Raw genomic sequence first — 21,288 nt, forward strand, 5'->3', positions numbered from 1 at the left:
ACCAGCTGGAATCTGTTTCATGTTGAAATGTGTCTTAATTGTGCAAGATTTTATTACAGGGTATCAGCATGAGGACATCTCAGGCAGTAAAACAGCTTAGCACTAATACTCAAAATTAAATCACAGCATAAAAGGGAAACCAAAATGGTAATACTACTGATGAATACTAGTATGATACTTTTCATTTTCATAAAATGTCAGAGAACTGGAGTAAACTTTTTTGTAAAGAGACAAATGAACTGTAGCTGTTTTTTATACTAATAATTTTCTGCAGTACTGCCTTGGTCTGTTTCATTTTTGACTGGCAAGATAGGTGTAGATTTGTTTGTTATATGCACTGAGATGTGTTCTTGGCTTTGGAATATAAATCTTGAAGCATTTGACTTCAGTAAAGGCTTGCCTGGTCATTATATAGTTGCAGAGTTGGCATTCCTGCGGCTATGTAGTATCTCTAATAGAGTTGGGATAAAGTTGAGGAAAGGGGAAGATTTATTTCTGCTTTATTACATAAAATGAAGATATTCTCCTGCTTCTTAACACAGGAAGAGAGTGCTTTTTTGTCCCTAGCATTTTTTTTAATTAGTCCTCACTAAAAAAAAATAAAATGTGGGAACAAAAGCTTTTATGTAGAAAATATTCCCTGAGGGCTGGTGACAGTCTATCAGATCATTTTTTCAGTTTTGCCAGTTTTCCAGCCTAAATAATTCAATTCATTTTTTCCCCCCAATACCTTCGACCACTATAATAGGCTTTAGTTATATGCATTGTCTCGTTAGATTTAGGTTAAATCATCTCTGATAACACAGATTGCCTTCAGAAGTTTAATTTTAACAAGTCACATAGAAAGTTATGATCTTGCTTAAGTTAAGAAGTTAGGAATAGATTTCTTTTTTTTCCTAAAATCAAAACAAGATGGAATTGAAACCATCTGTTTGTGAAACTCAAGTAGAGCATCTCTAAAGAATTTTTATATCTTATTTGTGCTAATTTTCCTGTTGGGTTTCAACATGATTATTTGATCAAGATATATAAAATTATTGACAGTACAAGGACCTTTCATAAGACTTGTATAAGCACTGCTCAGTTTGTACTATTTTTTATTATACATATTATACATACATATATATACACGTATATATACATATATACATGCATATATATACATTTTATTATACATATTATACATACATATATATATTATACATACATCCACTATCAACACTAGTTCTAACAAATCACACAAGCAGCCTAATTTCATAAATATACTCTCTTGATATTCCTTTTTAAGGCATGAATTTGACCTCTCTAACTTTTTTGGATAGTGGGCTAATTTCTACTGAGTGACAAACTACATTCTAGTTCCATTTAAGTAGACCTCTTAGGCCTGGATAGCACTTGCTTGGACTTTGTTATGTTAAAGTATTACAGGAGGCGTTTTAAGAGGATTTTGTTTCATGATAGTAACTGAATGAGTTACCTGAACTGTCTCCTGTGTTCCGTAGATCATCTCAAACCATACTCACGAGGTGCTAATACAGTCAATACACAATTAGGAATTTTTTCATCCTCTTTTCTAAGTGGTACAGTCCGAGACCTTAGAAATATCAGCTCTTTCTTTTCCAACTGGTCTTGAGAAGCCAAGTGATATCTGTACTCCCATTTTATGAATAAAGAATCCAGGTTAAGGATGAAGTGATTAGGCAGCAGACAGGCAGTGGACTGGTGGAATTGGAGAGAGCCATTCCACATAGTGTTGAGTGGTTTGAAGCAAGTGAGGCAGCATTCAGGAGGAATCTCAGGACCTGCCAAAGGCCAGCCACAACAGGCTGGGACACAAAACAGGCAGATTTTCTCCCAGTAACAGAAGGATACTGCTAAACACAGTTTTAGTCCATATGGATTGTGGTTTGTCTTCAGGGCCTGGAAGAACGTGGATGTTCTACTCAAAGAGTGGCAGCACCTGAGAGTCTCAGGGAAAACTGTAGGATGATTCATGCAACAGAGAAGGAGGAGCAGGACCATAGAAGCAACAGCTTGGAATTTCCTGGTATTTAGAGTGGGACTTTCTGGTGTCTTAGTCCATCCTTTTTGGAGGTGCACCATGACAGTGTGAAGGGAAATGGGTGTGAGTTGGAGCACAGGGAGTCCAGTTTTTGGTATAATGGAAAATCTTTCCATTCTGAGGGTGGTCGGACACTGAAACAAGCTGTCATAAAGCTGTGTATTTTCCATCCATGGAGTTGGTCTGAACCTGATCAGGCACAGCCCTGGGCCACGTTTGAACAGGGGACTGGACTAGATGACCTCTACGCATCCCTTCAAGCCTAAATTATTCTGTCTCGTTACCAAATCCTGTGCTTTTTAAAAGCAAATTTAAACAAGTTCAGTTGCCCACAGCTGAGATGCACTGCGTGTTACAAGTTAGCGACTTTAATTTTTTGTTGCTCTTAAATCATATTTTCTCCCTTGAAAAATTTATGAATTTTTAGTTTTCATGCTTGGCATTAAAGCATTATCACCATCTCTGATCAAAGTTGCTACATACACTTTATTGCAGACAATCACATACAGTCTGAAGAATTCAGGCTTTGTACAGTTTTAGATTTGTATTTTAATTTTATTTCATTTCTCAGAAACATTATCTATCTAAACCAGAAGTAGTTGCAATGCATAGTAAATTTAATGCAAACATATAAACAACTTTGTAATTTCCACTGCTGCTGCTAAAAATTTCGTTGTTGATTTTAAGTGGACTGATTGAGACAAAGAAATAAAGTCTGGGGAGATGGTTGTTATAAACAGCATGCCATACTTAGAAAATGAATGTTCAACTATATGCAAATCAGTACATTCTGTCTTTATTTAAATGCAGAAAGGAATCAGGTTGAGGAAACATCACAGAAATATATTTCTCTGTATTTATTTTCTCACAGAACTTAAAAGTGTTTTAAAGAGTTGTTAGTTTATAGGCAGACTTTTAAAGAAAGTCATAGGAAAAGACTATAGAAAGTCACTTGTGAATGCACCAGTCTTAAGTTGCATAAATGCACACTCTGCATGTTGTCCATACTGTGTTTTTTCTGTAGGTCTGTGGTAACAGGATGCAGACTACAGCTTTCACATGGATTGGCCATGGCTTTTTTTCTCCCTTTAGGGACAAAACCAAAATGTAGGTTGTACATGTCATGGGAAAAGCAAAGCTGCATCCTCAGGCCAGTCAGTAGCTCCCTTTCTACCCTGCCCATCAAAATCCCTGTCTCATCAGAACCTTCTTCTGCTGTGATGAAAAGACAGCCTATTACATTTAATGGTGCCAAACCTGGAATCATGGAATGGTTTGAGCTAGAAGGTACCCTAAAGATCCTCTAGTTCCAACACCCCTGCATGATCAGAGACACTTCCCACTAGACCAGGATGCTCAAGCACCCATTTAACCTAGCCTTGCAGAGGAGTGAGAAAAGACACAAGGTTGGTAAATTTAAACTTTTTTTTGTGGGAAACTGGCCAGAAGCCTAAAGACATAGACTGTGAGGGTGGTGAGCATTTTTTGCTAGAATTTTGAATCAGAAATGAAATCAGGTAGATAAGTGGAAATGTAGGTGGCAGTGCACAGTTTTGGGGCCACCTGGATGTGATGGTGTAAATCCTATGGGCCACCAATCCAAACAGGTACTACTTGCTGTTGTTATATTCTGGGGCAGCCAGACTGCAGTTTCTTCTTAGCACAAACTGGACTTTTCAGTTCTGCTGATTGTTCGTGTGGTAGAGAGAAATAGATCATCCTACCAGTACACAATCAGAATATGGTATATGAATAATATTGAAACGCTTAATAGAGTATGAACATAAATTTTAAAAGATCTGTCTGTAAAATAATTTTCATCAGTGTAGCACTTAAACCAGCTCCTTCTCCAGAAAGCAGTGTGTGTAGTTATTTGTAATACCATTGTGGCTATTAAGAACTCTAAGTGAATTTTTGAAAAACTCAGGTGAATAACTTTTAGTGTAATTTTTATAAGGCTTCTAAACAAGAGGATACCTCAGTTTACTGCATATGATTAAAACGGAAATTATTGTTTAGAGTCTTTTGAGAGCATGACAACTTTATTTATTTATTACAATAGCCACCTGCAGCACTGGCAAAGAAACTGATACTCAAAACTTGTGGATTTGTTTTTTTTGTTATTGTGATTAGAAAGATGGGCTCTTAAGTATATACATTTCTTCATAAGACCTTAATTTTTAAATGGTCCTGAATTGTATATATTTTTTTAAGCTTCTTACTATTACATGGTCATTTTTTTCCACAAGTTTCTTCTTATACATGCTCTTTCCATGCTCAGAGTAAGGGAGGAAATTTTAATACTTACCTATTAAATATAAAATATATATTGTATTTATAGTAAATGTAAAGAATCCAGAGATACACTGTTTTAATATTAACATTTAAAATATACTGAATCAATTGAAGAACAGAGGTTTCATCTCACATTTTTTTCTTCAAATGTGCTGTCTCTTTCCAACATAAAAAGTAGTATTGCTTTATGAAGAGTTATATCCTCTGCTTTTGCACTGGTTTGTGTGATTTGTCTCCTTTTTTTTGCCTGTCAAAGCGCTGCTAGATACCCAAATAAAACAATGCACCAACATCTAGCATGTACTGGAAGGAATGTTGCTTTAAAAGGCATTTTGAAGTATGTTGTTTATTTTCAGGGGAATAATATTTAGAGTGAAATCACAAACTATAGAATGGTTTAGGTTGGAAATGCTCTCTTGGGAGTCATCTAGTCCAGGCTCCCTTCCTGCACTGCAGCCAGGGATAGTGCAATCAGATTCCTCAAGGGCTCCTCCAGGAGGGCTCTGACCATCTCCATGAAGGGCAAATTGGTGTCTGGCTGTCTGTTCAAGGGTGAGCTGCTCTCACTTTGAGGAATAATTTCTTTGTGTACCATCAGAACTTCTGCCATGACCTCTGTTTCACATCAGACATTTCCCTCACTCTGCTGGGGACCAGGCTGTGATGCAGCCCCTCAGTCTGCTGCTCCCCTGAACCTTCAGGTTTATTTCTGAAGGGCCCACCACTTCAACCCCAGTCTGTCCTCTGGCTTTCCCTTCGTCTTCAGACTTCAGGAGGTTCCTCCAGCTTATCAAGGCTCCACTTGAGTTGTCATTTTGGCCTCCATCTAATTCTCAGTAACAGCCTTCCTTTCCTCCAGTCCCTAAATGGCTAGAATAAACTTGATTAATTAGAGGTTAAAATAGCATTTTTCTTATTTTTATTATTTTCCTCTTTGATAAGGAAATCATTAACTTAAACATAGCCTCACTGTAAAAGTTCAAATGTGTCATGATCCCAGTTTTACACATATTTTGCTTTTTAACAGGTAAAATATGGAAATGAGATTCTGAGCACAATAAGTCTTTTTTTTTTAGATCAGTGTACCGTGCTATCAAAGACCTGTTTTGACTCTTAATGTAGATTCTCAAGAAAGATTGACAACTGATCCCCAAGTAGACCTTTCGTGAATAAGATTTTATGAGGTATACTTCACAAAGAAAATGTGTCTCAGCAACATATTGATTCAACTGGCCTATAATTTACATACTGTTTATTTTCCCAGTGGACAAACCAGAAATTCATAAGTGTGTTAACACTAAGAAAAAAGAATATGAACATTTTAAAGACCCACCCTCTGCCTTGTGTGTCTCCCAGGGAAAGATTTGGTCTGTTTGAAGTATGGCCTATGGGTTTATACTTACCTCTTCTGGCCACTTTTTCTCTCTTTTCCCATAGCCAAGTTTTGTTTTGGTTTGTTTTTTTTGACCTTTTTAGGATATGATATCATATCATATGTAGGTATTCATAAGGAAGGGTGTCTTAATCCTGTGTAAATACAATTCACAGCTTTCTGCTCCAGCAGAAAAACTTTTGATTACTACCTGTGTGCAAAACAAGGCACAAAACCAAGAGAGGAAATCAACCTAAACAAGGGATTTATGATTGTGTGGGCTTACTGAATCATGTAAAATTGGCCTACAGGAAATCCTGATGTGAAAAGAATAGCAAAATGGTCTTTGCATTATACTTACAAATAAGAAATGGAATAGATCCTTGATGGATAATAGTCGAGGCTTGTTTGTTTAATGTATATTTTTAATGATTTTTGAAGCAACGTGTGCTAAGTCTTTGAAGGTTTCTGTTATTCAAGAGTGGAGGGTGTGTTAGGGCTTGTGAGAGCAAGCATGCTCCTAGAAGCCCACTACAGATAAGGACTAATTTTTTTCAGTGGAGGGATGGCTGAAAAGTACCTGAAACTTATGGTATTTAAAGGGTGTTCTGCATTGCTGGGTAGAAGTAAAAGCTGAAAGGCAGCTCAAGCAGAACACAGAGCAGCTTGTAGAACTGAAATCTACTTCTCTTGCCCTTACCTTCTCAGTGTTGCTAAGGGGTTTTTAAACAAACCTAATGAAGATATAGCTCTAGTTGAAGGAGTAGAGGAATCACTTTGAAATCCAGATTTTCTTAGTTCAGGTTTCACCTGGGAAGACTAGCACACAGGGGAAGAAACATCAAATTGAAGGGTAATCCTTCATTTGACATGGTTATCTTCTTAACTGCAACGGCAACACCTCTCCTGTTTCAGTTCACCAAAATTTATTCCATCAGGCATGCACTTACCCATCTGTGTGCATTTCACACACTTTCTCTTACTCTAGTGTTTCCATTTTACATTTGTAAGCAGATGTGCCAGTAAATAGGTGGGTACCTGAGAAAGCTTTAGTTGCTGTCTGCTACTGGGAAGGGGTAGCAAGCAGCACTCTGTGAAGCCAGGCCAAAAAAACCTCACATTTGAGAGCAAATCCCCCATGGGCATAAATGCAGCAGTCTGATCTCTTGGTTGGAAATGCCAATCTCTCTCAGTATCCAATCCCACTCCACAAGCCTGTAATGCTTTTCCTTTCCTTTTCCTTTTTTCTTTTATCTCTCTTTTCTTCGTATCTACCATGGGTTTTAAGCATACAGAACTTGAAAAAACCACGTACACCTTGAAGCCTGAAAATAAAAAGGAGCCTTGAAATGTGTTCTCATCTCTGGGGATCTAATTAATTTACTGATAGCAGCAAGTGCTCTCACAGCCTGAGCTCGTTTCAAACTTGTCACCGTTTTACTAAACACATTTTCTCTCTTACTCTGGTAGCCCTTTATAAATGAACTGTACATTCTTATTTCCTATTTATTAAAAGCACCTAACATTTTTGTTTTGTTTAATTATAGCACTTTTTACTTTCCTGAAATTGAAATGCTTTTCTGTTTAGCTTACGGAATTAATGAACAAAGCCCATGCAACTTCTAAAAGTTCTGGAATTTGGTTTGAATCTGGAAAGTAAGCTGATGCCTTGTTTTCTTAGCATGTCAACTCTCTGGTGATGGATGGGTGACAAAATTAAGGTTTCATTTTCTGTATATCCTAGTGCATCTGAACACCTGAACATGTCCTGACTTTCCAGAGCTAAGAGAGAAAAAAGGTCTATTGAGGACACTGAGCAGCAACCCTCTTTTGTAAGACATCAACTTGGAGAATTAGCTACCTGTTTCAGTCCTTTTGGTTAAAGCCAATAGGAAGGTTATTATGTCTTGTTATCTTGTGCTCTGACTCCTTTTATACCAGGGTGACTTTTACACCAAGCTGTTACAGCAAATACTTGAAGCACACCTTTTCTTCTCTCTGGTATGAATCACCAAGCACTTTCAAGATGTCCTTAGTGCACATTTTTACTAAGTGCATTTTCCTTAGGTGACTAACACTTTTCTTCTGAAGGTAGAGCTGAGCAGCCATACATCAGGCTGAAGATGCCAGCTGGTAGCTTTTCTTTATTTTTGCTGGGGCACCAAGCAGGATTATGTTGTCAAACACATACCAAAGCCAGCATCAGAGTGGCTTTGGGGCTCAGGCTGTAGAGTCCTCACTCAGTATCAAGTGGTTTCTTCCACATGACCCCAGGAGGCAGACTGGCTTCTCACCTCAGCTATAGCTGTCTCATATTGATCTTCCAGGTCTGTTTGCAGCATGAAAGCAGCTCAGACCTAAGTTTAACCTAATTTTTCACTAGAAGCTTAAATACAAGATGCTGTTCTATAGTTATTATGACTGACATTAGCATATGCTATTGTCTCCTTGGGTTTTGTCAGCCATCCAAACTCAGACCAGCCTTTAGCATTTATGAAAACATACTGAGGGTTCAAAATATCAGCATTTCAAGAGGTTATAGATGGTTTAGTTCTCACATAAGAAATTAAAGTCCTATATAACTAGGAAACAAACTTTCTATATAAATAGGAAATTGAGGTTCTGTATCTGAATAATTTTGTTGTGTACCTACCTGTCTACACCATCAAACACATGCATACAGCACACCTCATTTTTATTACTTCAGGTAAGTTGGGAATCAAAGCTGTGATGCTGTCTCAACAAATACAGGACAGTGTTTTAATACATCTTTAAAGTGAGTGGAAGTAAGGTAGAAAATTTTGCTCAAAATACCTTCTCTATATATTCTAAAATCCTAACTGAAACTCTGCTGATACCGGCTTTCCATTGCTTTGTGTTTTATAAAATTTCTTTCTGTTTCATATTATTTCCCTTCTCTCCAGTTGTGTAACCTATTATTTTTGTCTTGGGGATGCGCTCATGTGGAATTGTATTCTATTTTTTCAAAATTTCAGATGAAATTGTGTAGTCATGGGTAAGAAAGAAAGACTAAGATGGGAAAGGTACCTCTTGTGCACAGCGCCATACCCTATTTTTCCCCAGTGCATTACAGGCTTCCAGAGGAAAAAAGATCAGAAATATGATCAAAACCTCTGCATCCCCTTGCCCCTGAAGCTAAGTTTTCAGGCTAGTGCCTTTTGTGTGCTGGTGCCCAGAGGCAGTCCAGCCTCAATGCTCTTCATCTGTCTTTTGTGCCAGAAAGTGACCGCAGCTGCACGGCCGAGCTCGGGGAGCTGGATGTGGCGTTGCTCTCATGGAACACTGTATATGGATGCAGTGCGGGTGGGAGCTAAGGCAGCAGTGAAAACAAGTGCCTAAAAGGTGAAATTCTATAATTCAGGCCTCCTCTCCTCCTGCTACCCCTCTTGTGCTCCTCCATCATATCCCTGCTCCTCCTTCAGGATCTCAGCCCTGTGCTCCTGAGCAGCTCTCCATGTTGTCATCTGCTCGTCTTCCTGCTCTCTCTCCAGCAAAAGCAGGATTTGTTGGGAAACATATCACAATATGGGACTTAAATTCTGTGTCCAATTTCACTCAAATGTGAAGAAAAGCAAAGCTTACAGTATGTGATGCCTAGCACTGTTTCTTCTGCCTGCAAAACACAGCCCCCATTAAGATTTCTGCCCCTCAGGGCCCCACTGTTACTGCTGTTTGCTGCATCTTTTCTACTTCATATGCTCCTTGCATGGTCTGTGGGCTGGGTGCAGCCCTGTGGGTTGTGCTTGGTAGTCTTGGGCTCTGATGTCTCTCTGACTTTAGGACTCAGACTGGCTGGTGAGGGAAATTTGTCACTAAAGAGGTTGGATTTCCTGTCATCCTTACAAGATCAAGCTTTTATCTCTAATTTCAAGGTATACCACATTTTCAGTATTTCATAGCATCTTTGAGAATCTTTTCAATGCTTTCCTGAGCTGTTTTTTAAGTTCAGTCTGTGATGGTGGTGGTCCTGTCCTCTTGCAAGGACTCAGCTCCCTGTTTCAGTGTGTATGATGTGCAGCGTCAGAGCAGCAGCTCTGTCTCCCACAGTTATACCTTCCTTCACAAGCACCAAAAAATGTAAAATAACTTTCGTGTTTTCTTTTGAGAGCATCACTCCACACATTTCATTGCTCCCTCTCCCACTTCAGCACTTCCAGCAGACCTGTTTTGGCTCTATGAATGTGCATAGGTTCACTGTACTTCCACATGGACTCTCTGATGAGTACAGGTTTCTAACATGGGCTCCTGAGTCTCTCTCTTCTGCCCTGCTTCATCTGAGAAGCCATAGAATCACAGAGTGGTTTGGGTTGGAAGGGACCTTAAAGATCATCAAGATCCAACCACTCTGCCTTGGACAGGGACACCTCCCACTAGACCAGGTTTCTCAGAGCCTCTTCCAACCTGGCATTGAACACTTCCATGTCCTCATCTTAACTTGTTCCTTTTAATATCCCTGAATGACTTCAGGCTTTTATGTTGGAATAATGATTTTTAAATTTTTTTTTTTCAAGTGCATCAGCTATTTGTTATCCTGAAGTATATTTATATCACCTGACTCTATATGTCAGGGAGCTCTGTCAAAGTACCTATAACTAAATGGCCAGGTGAAGGCCAGACTTACCATCTGGTGTCATGGTCATAGTCAAAGATGTAGCTGATAGCATCAAGCAGATATTTGGGTGAAAGTCTGACACGGAACCTTGGAACTGAGCTGCAATGAGCATGGGCTGGTTGTAAATGTCAGGTTATGCCTGGGCTAAACAAGTGTCAGACCCCGAAACCTAGTTAAGAAAGAGCTATGAGACAGAGCCAGCAGCTGGGAATCTGGTTGTACAGTGCACGTCTACAGATGGGCTGCTTAGCCTGGAAAACCCAGGGCCTGGGCTCTGGGGAGAAGAGCTGTCCTGGAAAGCAGCTCCCTCTGGATGGACCTCTGGACGTTTTCCCCCCTGGCAGTCACCTTCCCATCCCCAGCAGTCACCATCCCACCCCTGGCAGTCACCCCAGGGAAGGGATTCTGCCCCTGTACTCAGCCCTGGTGAGGCCACACCTCGAGTCCTGTGTCCAGTTCTGGGCCCCTCAGTTCAGGAAGGATATCGAGGTCCTGGAGCAGGTCCAAAGGAGGGCAACCAGGCTGGTGAAGGGACTCGAGCACAGACCCTGCGAGGAGAGGCTGAGGGAGCTGGGGTTGTTCAGCCTGGAGAAGAGGAGGCTCAGGGGAGACCTCATCGCTCTCTACAACTCCCTGAAAGGAGGGTGTAGCCAGGTGGGGGTTGGTCTCTTTTCCCAGGCAACTCTCAGCAAGACAAGAGGGCACGGTCTTAAGTTGTGCCGGGGGAGGTTTAGGTTGGACATTAGAAAGAATTTCTTTACGGAGAGGGTGATCAGACATTGGAATGGGCTGCCCAGGGAAGTAGTGGATTCTCCGTCCCTGGAGCTATTTAAAAAGAGACTGGATGTGGCACTCAGTGCCATGGTCTAGTAACCGCGGTGGTAGTAGAGCAAGGGTTGGAGTTGATGATCTCTGAGGTCCCTTCCAACCCAGCTGATTCCATGATTCTATGATTTCCAACCCTGGGAGTCACCTTTTCCCCTTTGGCAGTAACCTTTCCAACCCTGGCAGTCACAGTTCCATCCTGCTCCAAGCTGAGCAGCCAACTGTGAGCCCATAGCAGCTAGTCAGGGGCCTTCAGCTGCTTCATGCTGCCCCAGCCCTTGTGGACATGTCACATGCTCTCTTCTTGCAGGTTTGGTTTTGGGTTTTTTAAAGATTATTATTTTTCTACTTTAAAAATTTTGTTGGGAAATTACTTTCTGTACATCGAAGGTTAGAGCTAAGAGTGTTTATCAGAAAAACAGGGTCAGGAATTCACAGCTTCCCCCTAAACAAGCATTTGGCAATGCTAAGAAAGTTAACATTTAATATTAGGTGTTAAATCTTAACACAGTGGAGCATGAAAATGTAGGCAGCTTCCAAGCAGTTTTAACTGTAGCCTGCAATGCCACCACGAGAAACAGAAAACTGTTTTCAAAAAGTCACCTTTTTTGTCACCATGAATGACAAAACCCAACAGTAATTATAATGCTACAGCCCTTGGATTGTAAGTACAGACAGATTTAGAGCTGTTTGGGCACAGAAACACAAATGGAGTTTGTCTGGAGGTATATATACCCATGTCCTCAGACGTGACAAGGATGGGTGCACTCAGGCATTGGTGGTTTCTGGGAGCTGAGGTTGTGTGAAGGTATCTGTCAGTACAGAGCCAATGTCATACAAATTAGAGCTAACTCTCTGCTCATGTGTGTCAATAAATGTGCAGACTGCTGAGCTGTGAGACTTTTATTTGCATCTAGTGAATCCTAAAAACACCCTCATTAGGCTTAAAATCATGTGGGAGCATGTTAGCAAAATAGTCCTTCTTGTCCTGGGTCTAAGGTTTGCTGCCATTACCAATTCTAGTAAGAAAGGTTTCCATATGTTCCTCATGTTGATATTTAGCAGCTTCATGAGCACTCTGAGGTAGGTCCCTAAGAAGTGTAGAGGCTCATTCTAGGGCAGGTTTTTTTACTATCAGTAGGTGCAGTTAAAAACTGTTTGGACCAGAGATGTTATTTTGTCTAGCAACAGTCTGAAGGTCACAGGCTTGAAATATTACTGGCAAAAATAGCATCTTTAAATTTAGATAACAAAAGGTTCTCATGCTCGTGGAACAAGAGGGAGAGAATAAAGTACACTGTCCATCTTTAGTGTGTATGCAGCATGGAATCAGGTTCAGCTGCAAAATTTGTTACTGATTTGTGGCACACATATGGCTATTTAATCATTTAGCTGTACCTGGAACAGCTGAAAAGAACATAAAAAGCCTGGCAAGTTGGCAGCTTGGGGTGTTTTTCCCCACTTCATCTCCTAAAAGAGTGAATCAAGATGAAGCTAGCAGCCACTCCTAGTAACATACTATGTGCCCTCTGTGTAGAGCTTTCTGGCAAGAGGAAGACCCACATGCCCACTGCCACCATCTTAGAAGATGCAGGGTGGCTCTTTCTGGTCTCTCAGCATCAGAAACAGCTTAAGGGAGAGCTGGACCCCAGGTCTTTTGTTCTGCAGCCACACTTTCTGGATTTTTTTACTTTTGCCACTCCAGAGGCAGAGCAGAGCTTGCAGAGCAATGGGAAACACACAGAGAAGCTTTTATTCAAAAATAGAGATCCAGTTAAAAAATGGGAATATTGATTGAAATAAATGAGGCGAGTGTGGTACTTGGGAAGCTGAAAACTTTACTGTGCCATTTAGACATGTAAAGTATCAGGATATTTTTTTTCTGGGGCAACAGAGCTAAGAGAAAACAGGTTAGATCTATCTAAGTCATTGGCTGTCCTATATTTGGTTGGTCAGGAGCGAGCTACATTCTAGGTCTTAAATTTTCCCACTTTCACTTTACTAGCCCTAGTTGCAAATTATATGGAAAATGCTGTGTCTAGAATAACCAAAGTGTCAATTGGATGTAGTATGAAATAATTCAGATTGCATAATTCTGTTTTAAAAACAACATAATAAACCCGCTGTTAACTTTCAAAGGTTTGAATGGATGCCTTGCTGAAATGACACAGACAACCAGGCATATTGATTCTGTATAGCCTCTGAAATAGAGTCCTTTTCTTTTTGTTTCCTCTTCAGGGATCCTGGCAGCCCCCCCAAAATAGGATATTCATCAGGTTTTGTTCACAATGAAGAACAGGCATCACAAACTCTTGTATTAATGCAGTAAATCTTCCTAGCGATGTGTTATCAATTTTCAGGTGTTAATCAATGTTATTGATATTGCAGTAAAAGTAAAATAAACAGCAGTACATTATTAAAAAGCACACTGAAGAACCTATTCATAATTTTGATGTCTCAGGCTTCGAAGCAGAATGAAGAATTCCTCAGTAACCTCATGCAACACACTCTTCTCTCCTGGTATTAGTGTGTGAGCTAATGTTTACTCAGGACTCAACATGACTTAATTTTTTGTTTGCTGGATGTCAATTTTGTTCTGCCATATGTTTCCATTAACAGGTGTGTATGTAATATAGACTGCAGTGGATACAGTTTTAATCCTGTATGTGCTTCTGATGGAAGTTCCTATAACAATCCCTGCTTTGTTAGAGAAGCATCATGTCTGAGGCAAGAGCAGATTGACATCAGGCATCTTGGACACTGCTCAGGTAGGCTTAATTTTGGTTTTCTGCTAAATATAAATTATGACATGAGCAGGCTTGGTAGAGCTTTTCCATTTTTGATCAGAAGTCACTGGTTCAGTGAATATCTTGCCTGTATTTGAGAGTATCCCATGCAGAGGTATGTTTACCCTACATACATGCTGTGTTTACATTACTTTCCTTTGTCTGCCCCTACCTGCAAAAAGAGCAAAAACTCTCAGGGCAACCTAAGTAATAGTCCAGTGGGTCTTACCTGGGGGGGTGGTAAAAAAGTAGGAGAGCAAGAGTAGTACCAGTGGGGGGGACATGTTCCCTCTTGCTGCTGTGTGCTGTACAATGTACTTTCAAGGTGAGTCAAGTTTGGATCCAAATTTGGCACAAATATTTATCCATTTCCTCTTCCAGTTTTGGAATGGTCCTCTGCTTTGTAGTTAATTCTGTACATGTCTTCAATTTTGGGGTCTTGCAGTTAGGACCCTCTATTGGAAATAATAGCTTCCTACCATCTCTTTGCCAGTGACATCTAGATATGTAACTCGGTTTCAAAACCAAAACAGACTGTCACCAAAATAACCTCGGCCCATCCCACGGAAATGTTTTTAGTTTAAAACCTGCAGCTTGAGGTATGCCATGTGTTGGTCTGGATCCTGGGGTTACTGACTCTGTTGTTGACCAGGAGAAGTGCCTGGTTGTTTGGAGGGAACAATGTGGGAACTGTTTTACTGCAATTGAAACACTTTTTTGAATATATATTCTGGCCTCTTAATGGCATACATGTAGTGACCTGGAAATAAGCCTTTCCTAATAGCTACCCATGCATGTATTTATCATCTAGAAACAGATGAAACAAATGCGGTTGGAAAGAAAGACGATGGCATGCAGTATCGGCCAGAGGTGAAAGGTACTGTGCTGACTTTGTGCTGGTTTGGTTATGGTTTCACAAGATGGGAAAACAGTGCATGCAAATCCCTTCTCATCTGCCTTAGAGCTTTGATTTCTGTAACTGAGACAGACCTGTGAACAGCTCCTTTCTTCCAGCACGTTGCAAGGCTGGCAGGAAGGAGATGTGAATGGTTTGTGAGTTCTGCTTTGTGTATTCCTCCAAGCTGCTCCCCACCCTGTGCAGCCATCACAGGGTTAGACTCCCCCCAAGAAAATTACTTTGCTGGAAGACTGTGACATTCCTGTGACATTCCTGATCAAAGATCAAATGACACAAGTGAAAAGACATAGTGAAAAATGCCATAGTGAATATTCATATTGAATATTCACATGCCTCCTCTCCCATGACCCCAGCTTTTCTGTTAGCTTCTGAAACAAAAAGGCAGATACTGTATTTGTTAGGTTGTTTTTAAATGTTTTCCGTAAACTAATGTGCTGAATCACATTGCTTGAAAATGTTTTACCTACGTGAACCTTACCTTATCTTTAATAACCTTTGTATAAATGAAATAAGGCAGAGTTTCACTTTCTGCTTAGTTATTATGTGTGTGTGTTAGGTGCATTCTCAGAACAAATATGCTTCTGTATGTCATGGCTCTTTCTGAAAATGTGCTTTCCAGGTCAAAACGCCTCTGTCTTTCTCAAGTTATTATTAAAGAGAATATCTGCGTATGTATTAACCCTCTTTCTCTCACAAATAACTGCACTGATAGAACAAAATATGATATAATATGATATGAAACTTATTCCACGAAGTCTTGCTAGTAACAATGATATTGGTCTGGGAACTAATCAGTGCCTCCAGTTCATTGTATTTGTTTCTCATACTATGTGCACTTATGTACAAACATTTCAGATGTGTTCCTGAACCCCCTCTGCTCCTAGGAGCAGTGCAAAAGTTCCTGCTAGCATTGCCACCCTCAAGCAATGCCATGCCAACCCTTGGCTTACCTATGGCAATGCTGTTGGTATCACTTTCCCCCACTGATTCTAGTGTATAGGCCTCTCGCTCAGTCCCACCATCTGATGCTCAAAGGCACGTTTTCCCCTTCAGGATAGATGGAGCCTATCATATCACAGCATACCTTGTGTCTCAAAGTCTCTTATGTGGTTTAAAACCCCAAAGTTTTGGTGGAGGCACCAGTCCTGGAAGCAGGTATTGGTATCTTGGGCATGCTTATTTCTTCAAAAATCTCCTCCCCCACTACTCAGAGTATTGAGAAAAACACAGCCTGTGCTTTCAGAATTTTAATAATTCTTCCCAGAGAGAAATCCTCTGTAGTCTCTTTTGTTTGACCTCAGACTTTTTGTTGCTGTATCGTTGGTACCCAGACGAAAGAGCAGGAATGGATAGTAGTCTGAAGGTTGTACTAAGTTCTTCAGTCTTGTGGTGCCATCCCTAATTTGGGCCCCAGGGAGGCAGCAAACTTCCCTGAAAAGAAGGTTTGGTCTGCAAGTGGGTGCTTCCTTTCCACACAGGAGGGAACCACCAGCGACTGTAACTCGCTATTGTTTCTTCTCAGAGCTGGTCTTAATGCACATTTTGTTGTGAGGTGTCAGTATCTTCTCTCTGTTAGTTCTAGTCTTGAGTTTTTTTCTGTCCTTATACTGGTTTGCACTCCCATGGCTTCCCAGAATATAGCCATCCCACCACGGCTTTCAACATTCCCTGTGTTCTTTTCCTTTTTAACAAATCCTCTTTATTTTCACTCCATATAATGTACCAGTTGGAATGATTTAATGTCAATTTTCACTTACATTATGAAGGCATGAAAGGCACCAAATGGAATATAGATCTTATTATGTGATGTAATGAAACACCACTTCTGCTTCCTATCCAGAAGTTACAGCCTTTTATTCATTGCATATAAATTGGTCTTGAAATCCACTTAGTGGAAAAAACATTGTATATAATTATTATTAATATGTATAGCTTTTGTAGTGTCAAGCTTGGCAAATGATGTGCACAGAGGGAGTATACCTTGTGCAAATACTTAACAATTTTTTCTATGCAGTAGTCAGGTTTTCTTCAGAGAACCTGCACTGAGGTACTTCGAATGACTTTTTCCTCTGGGATAAGAGAACAGACCACACTTCTGTCTACTTTTGCTTTAAATTCCTGTGAGTTATTCTTGTTACACCCTATTCTCTGAATGTGTAATACCTTCTAGTCTATAGAACCATAGCAGTCTTCTCCTGCAGTACAAGTATCTACCTAAAGTTACATTAGAAATGGCTTTCTTCACAGAGTCAGCTGTCTTGCTAGTTTTATGACACCAAGACGGGCATCAGAGTTTCAGGTTTTGTGCATGCCTCTTTCTTCTGTGGAGTATCTGAACTCTTGTATTCAGACACTCTTTCAAGGCTCCTACACCAGTTAATTTTTTCACTTTGAAGCTCTGAAGCAATCTAGCAAGCCTCTCAGATTAAAAATGGATTCCTGTCAATAGGTGGGTAAATGTGGAAGTTTTGCCTCTGTCTTGTTGTGGCTGCAGCTACGTGGCTGCCCTCCAGGAGATGCATGTTTCATTGGGCCTCAGGTTCTATACTAGTCCATGCATTAAAACCAGACATTCTGGACAGACTAATGCAACTTATAAACTATCCTTTGACTGGAACCAGATGTGACAGTAATTAACTGCTTTGAGGAGGAGGAGGGAGGCAGCAGCTGTGGGATGAGCCATCCCCACTTCTCTACTCTTAGATGTGCCATGACTTAGTCTATTCCTTCAGGATGTGGTACATGTATTCTCAGTATTAGGCAATGCTCCTCCCTTCTAACAAGTCTCCTGTATCTTTGAGGCATAGCCTGAAAAAATAGTCTCCCATATATATAAAACCTTTAATAGTTAGATTTTTGTTTCTCCTGGAAAAAATAAGAAAACCTTCCAGAAAATGGTCAGGTTAAACCTTAAACAGCAGTATGCAGGGTTTTTCTCTTTTAAAATACATTCTATTTCTTGCTGGTGTTATTTCAAGTATCTACAATTATATAAGAGACTTCTTCACAGTCCATTTTTGCTTTGCACCTGCAGTTCATTATAATCTTGTATTTGTCACGATGTAGTCTATTACCATGGAAATGAATATAATTCCACAATTAAGCTCACATATTGAGATCTCTGCTCTTTAAAGAAGTCCATTTGGAAATACCAACTTCTTTGTTTAGGACGTTTTTACAGAATAATTTTGAGGAAAGAATGGTTGAAAATGTGTGCAGCTTTAGACAGTTTTATTAACATGGGACTGTCTTCCTGTGCTGGGGCTGACCTGGCCAACATCTAAGCATCCACCAGCTTCTTGTTCACCCTCACCTTCCACCTATCAGGATGGGGGAGAGAGTCAGAAGAGCAAACATGAGAAAAACTCATCGGGCAAGATAAAGTCAGTTTGAGAAGTGAAGTGAAAAAAAAAGGAGAAAAAAAAAATCACTCACAACATCCCATCAGCCGACTGATGCCCAGCTGATCTCTGAGCAACAACTACTTTGGAAAGCTTGAACCCCCAGTTTTTATTGCTGAACTTGATGCTGTACATTACAGAATGTCCCTTTGGTCAGTTTGGGTCAAGAGTCCTGGCTGTGTCCCTTGCCAGCCTTTTGCCCACCTGCAGGCTGTGTGCTTAGTGGCCTGAGTGAAAGCAGTGATGCTGTGCAAGCACCTTTCAGCAACAGCCAAACCACTGGTGTGTTATCAGCCCTGTTTCAGCCAGGATTCCAAAATACAGCACAACGTGTCCCGCTCTGCACAAAATTAATTCCATCCCAGCGAAACCCAGTACACTTCCCAGAGGAATGGGTATTTTAACCTCATTTCAATATTTTGAAATTCCTTCTCTGTTAAAGTGTTTCTCTGAGGAAGACTGTGTGTGTGTTTGATTTCATCTATAACGACAGGTGGGACCAGTTAGACCTTGGCTTTGTCAAGTTTCCTAGTCAGTAGTCCTAAAATGTGGATTAGCTCCTTTCTAATCCTTCAATGTCTTTTCCCCACCCCCATTTAGACATGGGAGAGAGCTCTCTGCATCTATATACAAACTGTTTGCCCCAGTGCCAGTGACATAATTTCTGCTGATCTTCCTGGATTGGCTTGTTTCTGTCATGAATACTTTTCTCCTTTCAAGAAACCTGACATAAGAAGCATATTTATATGTCTCTGAGGATCATTTTTCAGTGCAGTTTGTTCTAGCTAATCTCTGTAGGTGCCTTTGAAACTTCATCCTTAAGCCTTTGCTTCATTATTCTGTATTCCTCTACTCACTACAAGTTTTTAAGGACATGCTATTCTTGCTTGAGATTTTTAATGAATATCATGCAGCCATTTAGAATTGTTTATATATATTTCTTTCCAAGATGCCAGTGATCAAAGAGAAGACATTTACATTGGAAACCACATACCCTGTTCAGAAAGCTTCAACGGGTACTGTATACATGGGAAATGTGAATTCGTTTATTCCACTCAGAAGGCTTCCTGCCGGTAAGTCCTGCATGCCTCAAAAGCATGCTTGAAATTGCTGTAAAGCTTAATCAAAATGTGCTCTAGATGAAATTGCAGTTATCTGAGCAGTGGCACAGGAGCTCTGTCCCTGTGCTGTGGGGCAGCACCCAGCTGCTCCAGTCGTGCAGGAGATAGTGCTCAGAGGACAGGCTCAGTCAGTCAAGTAGTTCAGAAGATGAATCCCTCTGAGGAGTGTGGCCTTGGTGTTGTCTTCACATATTTTCATCTGCTAAATCCTATCTAGAGAAAACAGCTAACAAAAAAAACCCAAAACAACCCCAAACCATTGCCTTGCATGGCTTCTCTGTGTGACTGCTCTTTCCCCTTTAACCTCTCTGTCTGTTTTTATGAGACCTGTACCTTTCATTGCTCCTGTCATAAACTCTCTCTAGAATATTGATGCCTTATTTTTAACATTTATTGCACTCTTTCACAGTAATAGGCTTCATCTAGAGAATATAAAATTGCAAAGTATTCTTTAGCCCACACTTCTGTTCTACAGTACAATCTAGCAGCTCATTAGACTCATCATAAAGCCACTCAGTGTTCCTTAGGGTATCTGAATGTTCCAGTTTATTTCCTGAGCAGATAATTTTTAATTTACATTTGATCAACTAAATTCTGGATCTTTGACTTCCTCAGAAAATAAAATAAATTTTAGAAGTTATTTCTAGAAAAAGAACACTTCTTAATAACATGTAGTACCCTACTAATTAGGAGATTTCAGTCCTGAATTTTTAGCTTGCAAGCTTTTACTTTCATATTAATGTAGCTGAAGATGCAATAACTCTTTGCTTTTCTTTGCTTTGGGAACTTCATCTGTAAATCCTTTAGGTGCTGTAACATTTTATGCCTTGATCTTTGTTGATAGAGGATATTTAGGGTTTTTTTGCACTGAAGTCAAGATTTAAAGGCTTCCATAGTGACCAGGTAGCACAAAGCCCAGAGACAGAGCCAATATGTCTGTCAGTTTCAGTATTTGAGAGCTTTTATTATTCCTCTTCCCATCCAAGACCATTTCTTGTTTATTTTCACTTTTCCAATACCACTTGTTTTTCTATTTTCTGTGGACAGAACCAAGAGATCTCAGCATGGTTTTGCATCTCTTAGGAAACTGGGCTCATTCCCAATGCCGTCTTGGTGGCCATTAGGCAGCATTACTTGACTACAGTAATCCTTTGATCTAGAGCTGTGTGTAACACAGTTTATGATGGATTTGTCCTCAAAAGTATTCAAAGTTGAATTATATCAAGGAAAATATTCCTGGCTGGATGAACTGATTTTTTTTCTCAGTATTTTTTTTCTGGAGGGTGCTAATTGTATAGTCATTTATTCATTATGATTCAATTACTGTTCAATCATTTAAATAATTATTATTACTCTAATAATTACTGATAGGCAATGTTTTGATTAATCTAATTACTGTGTTTTCCCTTTAAATTCTATTTTGTAATTACATTTACTACTACTCCCTTCAATTACTTATCTAAACAGTCTGAACAGTATCTCAGAACTGGGCCTAGCACAACAAACAATATGTGGTTCCAGTCAAGGATTTTTGACTGTCAGTTCCTATCTCTTAAGTGTGAGATCTCCTTTGGGTTTTTCTTAGCTATTTGAATACTGATGGTCTTGTCCTTTATGTGTTTTTCTTACTGGAGCAGAGTTATTAAGGAAACGAATTATTTATATCAGACATCAATCTGCTGTAGAAATCATGTACTTTTAACAAAGAAAAAAAAATTCCTCTCTCTCTCTGGCAAAGAAAGATAATGATGAATGCTAGGGACAGACTGATACTTTTAAATGCTTTGCATTCTCATACATGTCTAGCCTATACATTGCTTTATTTGGTCCTCATTTCTGGTAGTGGTATATGTGAGGTATCAGATGACCTACAA

General features: G+C 39.9%; 1 protein-coding gene across 1 annotated transcript in view; it reads left to right on the top strand.

Moving 5' to 3' along the window:
- The window catches only part of TMEFF1 (transmembrane protein with EGF like and two follistatin like domains 1), a 121,005-nt gene that overhangs the window by 94,565 nt on the left and 5,152 nt on the right, over nucleotides 1-21,288 (top strand). Inside the window, exons 6-8 of the mRNA XM_030445039.1 lie at nucleotides 13,807-13,955; nucleotides 14,785-14,850; nucleotides 19,243-19,366. Coding sequence (XP_030300899.1) covers nucleotides 13,807-13,955; nucleotides 14,785-14,850; nucleotides 19,243-19,366 — 339 coding nt within the window. The remainder of the gene's footprint in view (nucleotides 1-13,806; nucleotides 13,956-14,784; nucleotides 14,851-19,242; nucleotides 19,367-21,288) is intronic.

This window comes from Calypte anna, chromosome 2 (assembly GCF_003957555.1).
Source record: "Calypte anna isolate BGI_N300 chromosome 2, bCalAnn1_v1.p, whole genome shotgun sequence".
Taxonomy (NCBI): Eukaryota; Metazoa; Chordata; class Aves; order Apodiformes; family Trochilidae; genus Calypte; species Calypte anna.